Below are 8,049 nucleotides of genomic sequence, written 5' to 3' on the forward strand. Positions count from 1 at the left end.
AACTCTAGAAGACATGTTGAGGGCTTGTTTGCTTGATTTCAAAGGAAATTGGGATGATCACCTACCGTTAGTTGAATTTGCATACAATAATAGTTACCATTTGAGCATCAGAAGGCACTATTTGAAGCCTTGTATGAAAGAAGGTGCCAATCACCTATTGGATGGTTTGAAGTGGGAGAGGGTGCCTTGTTAGGGCCTGAGTTAGTGGTTGAGGCCTTGAAAAATGTCAAACTTATTTACGAGAGATTAAGGGCTGCCCAAAATCGTCAAAAGTCCTATTCGGATGTTAGAAGGAGAGAACTTGAATTTGATGTGGAAGATTGGGTTTACTTGAAGTTTTTTCCAGTTAATGTTAAGAAGTTGTCTTGTGTGGCTATTGAACTAAGACATGTTGCTTGCTGGGAAGAAGCTCTAAAGGCACTTTGCTACAAGTTGCCTGGGAATTTTGCGGAGCAGTTATTGATTGGAAAAAAAAAAAGGTTGTTTGATTAAGTTTCGTGGATAAAAGTCACTGAGTTCACTGTGTCTAGGGAAGATAGAGACAAACATGTCCTTATAAGCAGGATAGGAATGATCACACTCAAGTTTGATGTGGTTCCAATGGCATTCTGCTACATTGGAGTATGGTTCCTGGATTTTGAGAAGTGAGTTGTGGACTTCGTTAATGGCTTCGCACTTTATATTTTGCTGTTACAACTCCACCACTTGATTTACTGAGTTGGAGAGCTTTGTATATTCACTTCTGTTCCAAGAAAATGCAATCAGAGAAGGGAAAATTGAAGGCAGTCATGTTTGATTGTCATGCTAAATGCTACATATTTTTGTTTTCATTTTATCCAGACGGCTCCACTGACAAGATGAAGATTAATACTGCTATGCTATTCAATATGATTGCTGCAACGCTCAAAACTCACGGTCTTTCACATTAATTTCCATTTGATCCAGGTGGCTCTTCCATAAAAAGTTCTATTACTTGAGTGATTCTAGAGAAAATTTGATGTCGCAACACCAAATGATTATAGAGTTGAGATGGAAGTATATTCATATCAACAAAAGGTTGACCTTCCTGTTGAGATAAATGCTAAGGATTAATTGAAGCAAAGCTTTCGGCTGGGACAATTTTTTTATAATCATCCTTGAGGTCAAAGATTGTTTATTCCGGGAAAAAGTGAATACAACTGGTGGACAAACAGGCTCTTAAAAAGTACATTTCTTATACCCAAACATCCTGCCTTCTTCATCTCACTTGCACCACCGTCTAACACAACTGGCAAGCTCCAGGTACTTTCTCTCTCTCTACTCATCTGCTTCTCTTTCTCTGCGACCTTAACCCATTCCCCTAGGGAACAGTTCATCTCTTACCTTTTTTCTGGGAAATAATGGATCAACTCACTTGCTACTTTAACCTATTGAGTTTGATAGTTATAGCATACAAATTGTTAGTTCAAAATGTGACTTGAGAATCAGCATCTCTATCTTATAATTCTATGCATATTGAATGGTTTATAACATGAGCCGCTTGTTACAATTCTTGATTCAACGAATTCCTGTCTTGCGAAGTACATAAAAGCACTTGCGCTGAGCTGAAACCTTAACGCAACCAACATAAGTATTCAAACAACATACAAGAGACGATGGTTCAATTATATTCCACCTAGTAGTGACTACCGACAAGTCGGAGTCTAATCTTTTTAAGTGTTAAAAGAGCATCATCCATGCTAATTCTTTCATCAGGGGTCACTAATGTGCAGCTCAAAGCTAATTACATGATTGACAACAAACATTGCATCTTTGCATCGATTTGTTCATCCCCTGACTGTATCAAATTAGAATCAACCACCTTATGAATTCCACTTGGGAAGGAATCGCTAACCCAACGTTGTATGCTCAAGTCTTCAGTAAATATTTCATCACCTGGTCTCATTCTTGTAAAGGTCTCCATCATCAAGATACCAAAGTTGTAAACATCGCAGCTCGGGATACTATTCCATCTTGTCCGTACTCTGAAATCATGGTAAAAAATTATCAAAAACGTTTCCTAGTTATCATTGAAAATGCTAACTAAGAGTACTAGTTCATATTTAGGGCAAATAATTAATTGGGTATTCTCTAAGGACATGAGAAAACTTTTAAAAGTTCTAATACCTGGAGCAATATATCCAATAGTCGCAATTGTCCTTGTTTGAACAAAAGCTTCCCGTTCACCTAACAATTTTGCAATGCCAAAATCACTGACATGACCAACCATTTCTTGATCTAGCAAGACATTGCTTGGCTTCAAGTCACAATGCACCACAGGTGTTAAATAGCCATTGTGGAGATAGTTCATTGCAGATGCAACATCTATCATTATATCTAATCTCTGTAACAAGTCAAAGAACAAGTTGTGAGAGTATAACCATTTATCAAGTGTCCCATTAGGCATGTATTCCAACACTAGGGCATTCAAGTCAAGGTTGGAGCAGCTCGTTATGACTTTGGTCAGATTTCTGTGGTGAGGGTTGCGAAGTATCTCACATTCTATGTCAAAGCTTTTGAATGCACCCTCCAACTGCACATTGAATACCTTTTCTGCAAAAAAGGTACCATCCTTAAGTATCCCTTTGTAAACCATGCTGAAATTCCCATTAGAATATTTGTATTTAGTAGTCAAAGTCAACATATATTAAAATCAAGCAGTGAAGAAAATGTCAAAGTCAACAATTTACGCACTGGGCATTCTATTTCCTTTATGAGATGTGCCAAAAAATTAACTTCATAGAGCCCGTTTGGATTGACTTTAAGTTGGTCAAAATCAACTTAAAGCCCCTTTTCAGCTTTTGGACGTGTTTGTCTAATGCTGACTTTAAGCCATAAAGTTCTTAAAGTCAGTCAGAAATGAAAAGTTAGGATTTCTAACTTTTTTTCCAAAGTGCTTAAAGTCATTTTCTTTGACCATGGAAATTACTTTTATATCCTTTATATTTTAACTAAATTCTCAAACTACCTTTTTTTATTCTTTTAACCCTAAAATTCACATCATAAGCACTTTTATCCAAACACTCAACTGCTTATTTATAAAAATAACTTTCAGCACTTCAAAGTTCTAAAAGCACTTTATACATAAAAGTTACTTTTTTTAAGCCTATCCAAATGGGCTCATAGTCCTTTTATTGCAACACATAAAAAGGAAAATGTGACATCATGTATGAAAAATATTAGTATAGCAACCTCAACCTGAAGATTTGGTAATAAGAAGTGCACCTGATACAAAGGACCAAGTTGAAGAATCTGTTTCATAGTCAATATGTTTTTCCCGTCTTCTAGTCTCTTTACTATGTATTAGGAAGTTCAATTGAGTTATAATTTATTGCTTTCCTAGGCTTGTGTTTGGGGAACAATATTGAAGTACGTGTTAACTTCAAGTTGGGGATAACTTGAAAGGGTTCGACCATCGGCTGATTGTTGAGTTTAGGAATTAAAGTTAGTTCCTAGGTTGCAAGAGTTGTAATATGAATTTTTTTGAGGCTCATTGATTTATTAAAAAATGGGAGAAATCTTGCAAATGTGTAGGTCATGGTTTTCCCATCCTTGTGATCTGGGAGGTTCCATGTAAAAATACTATGTCATTATTTTTACTTGTCTCAATTCTCGTTAAGTTATCACCGTGAATGGATAGATTTGATCCATTGAAGAGTAAGGAGTGCATATAATATGAAAGGTAAATGAGGCTATTAACTGGAAATATTATCTCTTTCCAAAAATTTTAAGTCTATCGACAGGAAATGAGTGTGAAGGATAACTGGCTTCCAGCATCCCCTGATAGTGTTTATCCTTTTTCGCCATCTAATGGGATTTTGGAAATTAAGGTGCCTTACTTCAATGCTAAGACAACCTTGGAAAAGAATTCCCGTTTACTATGTTCCTCATGCTCAAGGTTTAATGGAATTATTGAATCGAGACTGGATCTACTTTTATGTTTGGACTCTCAATAGAATATTAGCAACTGTTGAGAGGTGCACTTTCTGACTTCTGGTGGGAGCAAAGATGACAAATCATTGTGTCTATAAGCCAAAACCTAGGCATGAATCGTTACACAAGTATTTGTCATGGACCCTGCATCATCTCAAGTATTCAAGTTCTGTGTTATTTTCATGTCCACGGGTTGGTAGTAGTCATTGTAGATAATGGAAGGATTCTCAAAGTTATGTAAATACGAAAAGAAAATCTTGCGTTGAGCATTTTAAATATCTGATCCCCTTTTAAATCTCATTTTCAACTTCCATATATCAAGAAACGGGTTGCTTCACAAAACCACGATAAAACACACATAAGTACAAGAGCAGACAGGTAACTAAATAACATACAAGAGGAGGCTGGTCCGATTCCACCTAGTGCAGACTACTAACAAGCTGGAGCCTGATCTTTTTGAGTGTTGAAAGAGCATCTTTCATGTTAATTCTTGCATCAGGTCTCACTAAAGTGCAGTTCAAAGCTAATTCCATGATAGATAACAAACATTGCATCTTTGCGTCGATTTGTTCGTCTCCTGGCTGTACCAAATTAGAATCCACCACCTTGTGAATTTCACCAGGAAAAGAATCGCTAACCCAACGTTGTATGCTCAAGTCTCCAGTAAATATTTCATCACTTGGTCTTGTTCGTGTGAACGTCTCCATCATGAGGATGCCAAAACTATAAACATCACAACTCGTGGATACTATGCCATCTTGTCCATACTCTGCAATCATGGTCGAAAAATGATCATAAATCAATTTACACCTAGGGGAAGGAATTGTTTTGAGTAATTAAACGATATGAGAACTATAAAAAGTTTTAATATACCTGGAGCAATATATCCAATGCTTGCAATTGTCCTTGTTTGAACAAAAGCCTCCCCTGCACCTAACATTTTTGCAATGCCAAAATCACTTACATGAGCAACCATTTCTTGATCTAGCAAGACATTGCTTGGTTTCAAGTCACAATGTACCACAGGCGTTGAATAGCCATTGTGGAGATAGTCCACTGCAAATGCAACATCTATCATTATATCCAGTCTCTGCAATAAGTTCAAGAACAAGTTGTGAGAGTATAACCATTTATCAAGTGTCCCGTTGGGCATGTATTCCAACACTAGGGCCTTGAAATCAAGATTGGAGCAGCTGGTGATGACTTTGGTCAGATTTCTATGGCGAAGGTTCCGGAGTATCTCACATTCCTTGTCAAAACTTTTGAATGCACCCTCCAATTGCACATTGAATACCTTTGCTGCAAAAATGATACCATCGTTAAGTGTCCCTTTATATACCATGCTGAAACTCCCACTACCAAGCAAGTTGGTTTCGTTGAATCCTTCTGTTGCCTGTTCAAGTTCATATTATGAAATTCTTTCATGCCCTTTTATGAGAGACACATCATTTTGACTTGCACTCTTCTTTGTGTTTCTCAATCTTAACACCACAAATCCAACAGCCAACGTGAAGAGTGATCCAATCCCTAATAGAATATATAAACCTGTAAGCACTCCTTTTCTTCTTGACTTCTTTGTAGATTTGGTTAGGCATGGTTTTACGTTAAATCGTGAGTCACCACAAAGTGCATCATTGAACATGAAAGATTGACTGGTAACATTTGCAAAGGGACCACCAGTGGGAATTTCTCCACCGAGTTTATTGAATGAGATATTTAGGTATTTGAGATACACAAGAGCTTCTAATGACTTTGGAATTTCACCACTAGGATTATTATAGCACAAATCCAAGAATTCCAAGGACAACATTTTGCCAAATGATTCTGGAATCGGCCCCTCTAATTTGTTATGTGCTAGAGAAAGATTAATTAGTTTATCTAGACCCCCTAGAGTGCTAGGAATCTTACCAGAAAAATAATTCCGCGACAAATCAATGAGTACTGCAGCCTTTAAGTTTCCGCTCTCCTGTGGAATTTGCCCACTCAATAAATTGGATGAAACATCAAATTCTATGAGATCTTGAAGGCTCACCATGCTTGCAGGTAATCTTGAATTCAGCCTGTTGTAAGCTAGCTAAAGTTTCCTCAAACTAGTGACATTCCCTAAGCATGGTGGCACCGAACCGGAAAACTTATTTCTTGACAAGTCTAATGCACCAAGATTCTTTAAACTACATATAACATCTGGTATGGTTCCTATTATCTTGTTGCTTTGTATGTAAAATTCTTGAAGGTTCAACATGCCCTGGACAGTATTAAGAATATGTCCACTCAACCCATTGTTATGCAGACTCATGTGTATCACTCCAGTAAGATTACTAATCTCTTGAGGAATGACGCCCTTCAGTTTACAGCCATTTCCTTCAAAAGAATTTAGAGAGTTGGATAAATTTCCGATAGATGCAGGCAAAACACCATCCAACGGATTATCACCAAACCACAGTAGTCTTAAATTTCTACAGTTTGTCAATGATGCAAGGAAGCTGAATGTTGAATCGCTGAAAAGATTATTTTCTCTCAAGTTTAGATCCTCGAGGTATTCTAAGTTACCAAGTGATTCAGGAATTGGACCTGTGAAACTGTTGACTGAAAGATCAATCACTCTGAGTCTTGAAGAATTTGAGATTGAAGAAGAGATTAAGCCACTCAGATTATTTCCTCCACAAAGAATTTGTTCTAGGATGGGCATTCCACGGCCTAAATCTGAAGGTAGAGTGCCTGAAAGTTTGTTTTGTGCAAGATCTAGGGCCTGCAGTGATGACATGTTGAAAATGCTTGCAGGGACAGAACCAGTCAACTCATTCTGTGACAAACTTACCCTTTGTAGTTTCTTAAGATTACCTAGCTCCACTGGTATCTCTCCTGTTTAATTTTGGGGAAATATATGAGTACAAATTTGGCGGAAAAGAGAAAAGGAAGAAAATTTCATACTACCTTCCAAATGTAGAAAACCAATATGTAACCTTGTAAGAGCTGTTAAGTTGGCTAGCTCTCTTGGCACAGTTCCAGCAAACTCATTCTCACCCAATACCAATATTTGAAGATTTCTGCATTTCTCCAGGTTTGGTGGAATAACTCCATCTAGGGAGTTTCTTCTGAGGTAAAGTCCTTCCAAGTCTGGAAGGCGATCACATATCATATTTGGAAGCTTACCAGTAAGATTGTTGCCGTTAAGAGCAATTACTTGCATTGTAGTAATGTTAAAGATTAATGGTGGGATGGAGCCAGTAAGTTGATTAAATTGCAGATCTAGGACAGTCAAATAACGAAGATCACTGATTTCTCGAGGGATCTCTCCCTCGAGAAAATTGTTCTGCAAGCCCAACACTTCCAGTTTTGTCAGATTGGAAAGGGAAGATGAGATTTTCCCTGAAAATTGGTTGCTCGAGAGGCACACAAAGCGTAGGTTTGGTAACAACCTTAAAAATGATGGAATGGCTCCGGTGAAGTTATTGCTTGTGACATCAATCGCTTTCAACCTCTGCAGATGAGCCAACTCTTCCGGAAAATCTCCATGAAAAGTGTTGTGACTAATGTCGAGGGAGACGAGAAATGAGAGGTTTCCAAGGTGTGGAGGAATGATACCATGAAGTTGCATGTCAGAAATGTTTAAAGCAGTGACTCGACGGTGGCGGGAACTGCAAGTGACTCCAATCCAGCTGCAAACTGAGCTCGAAGAAGACCAGTTACTTTCTAAGATGTTGTTAGGATGAGAAGAAATGTGTGATTTCAGTGCAAGAAGAGCAGCTTCATCAGTGCTGATATTAGGTACACTAGCATGTGAAGTATGGTGATGGAGCAGAATGAAAATTGCAAAAGCAAAGAGAAAGATTGCAAATTTTGGCCATAACTATATATGACATGCAAGTTTTTTTTTTTTTTTTTTTGATAATGCAAGGCAATGATCAAAGAAGATCTATTAAATGATGTATTAGTGAAAGTGAGTCAACTAGTGGAGGTCTTTTTGGAAATAATCGACATCTGATCAAAAGTGTTGTTGGGTCCCAATGTTTTAAAGATAAAAGTACTCCCTCCTTCTAACCATAGTTGTCCATTATTGATTTTGCACAATTCTTAAAAAATTATAAATAGAAGTGT

At 37.5% G+C, this 8,049-nt stretch overlaps 2 protein-coding genes and 1 pseudogene across 3 annotated transcripts; all 3 read right to left on the bottom strand.

The window, feature by feature from the left end:
- Positions 1 to 565: 565 nt before the first annotated feature.
- LOC129898997 (probable LRR receptor-like serine/threonine-protein kinase At3g47570) lies at positions 566 to 2,662 on the bottom strand (annotated as a pseudogene).
- Positions 2,663 to 4,239: 1,577 nt separating this feature from the next.
- On the bottom strand, positions 4,240 to 6,069 carry LOC129900318 (receptor kinase-like protein Xa21). 2 transcript variants are annotated; one of them, XM_055975271.1, is made up of 4 exons: positions 5,984 to 6,045; positions 5,860 to 5,917; positions 4,825 to 5,250; positions 4,240 to 4,720 (listed from the first exon to the last, which is right to left on the bottom strand). In XM_055975271.1, exons 1-4 carry the CDS (start codon positions 5,984 to 5,986, stop codon positions 4,371 to 4,373), a joined length of 837 nt encoding a protein of 278 aa, XP_055831246.1. In that variant the 5' UTR covers positions 5,987 to 6,045; the 3' UTR covers positions 4,240 to 4,370. The 2 variants fall into 2 exon arrangements, with proteins under 2 accessions (XP_055831246.1, XP_055831245.1); XM_055975270.1 differs by having other exon boundaries at positions 5,860 to 6,069.
- Positions 6,026 to 7,832, bottom strand: LOC129900317 (LRR receptor-like serine/threonine-protein kinase RGI5). Its single transcript, XM_055975269.1, has 2 exons — positions 6,886 to 7,832; positions 6,026 to 6,813 (listed from the first exon to the last, which is right to left on the bottom strand). The coding sequence occupies exons 1-2, from the start codon at positions 7,547 to 7,549 to the stop codon at positions 6,026 to 6,028; spliced, it is 1,452 nt and encodes a 483-aa protein (XP_055831244.1). The 5' UTR covers positions 7,550 to 7,832.
- Between the last annotated feature and the right edge of the window lie 217 nt (positions 7,833 to 8,049).

This window comes from Solanum dulcamara, chromosome 8 (genome assembly GCF_947179165.1).
Source record: "Solanum dulcamara chromosome 8, daSolDulc1.2, whole genome shotgun sequence".
Taxonomy (NCBI): domain Eukaryota; kingdom Viridiplantae; phylum Streptophyta; class Magnoliopsida; order Solanales; family Solanaceae; genus Solanum; species Solanum dulcamara.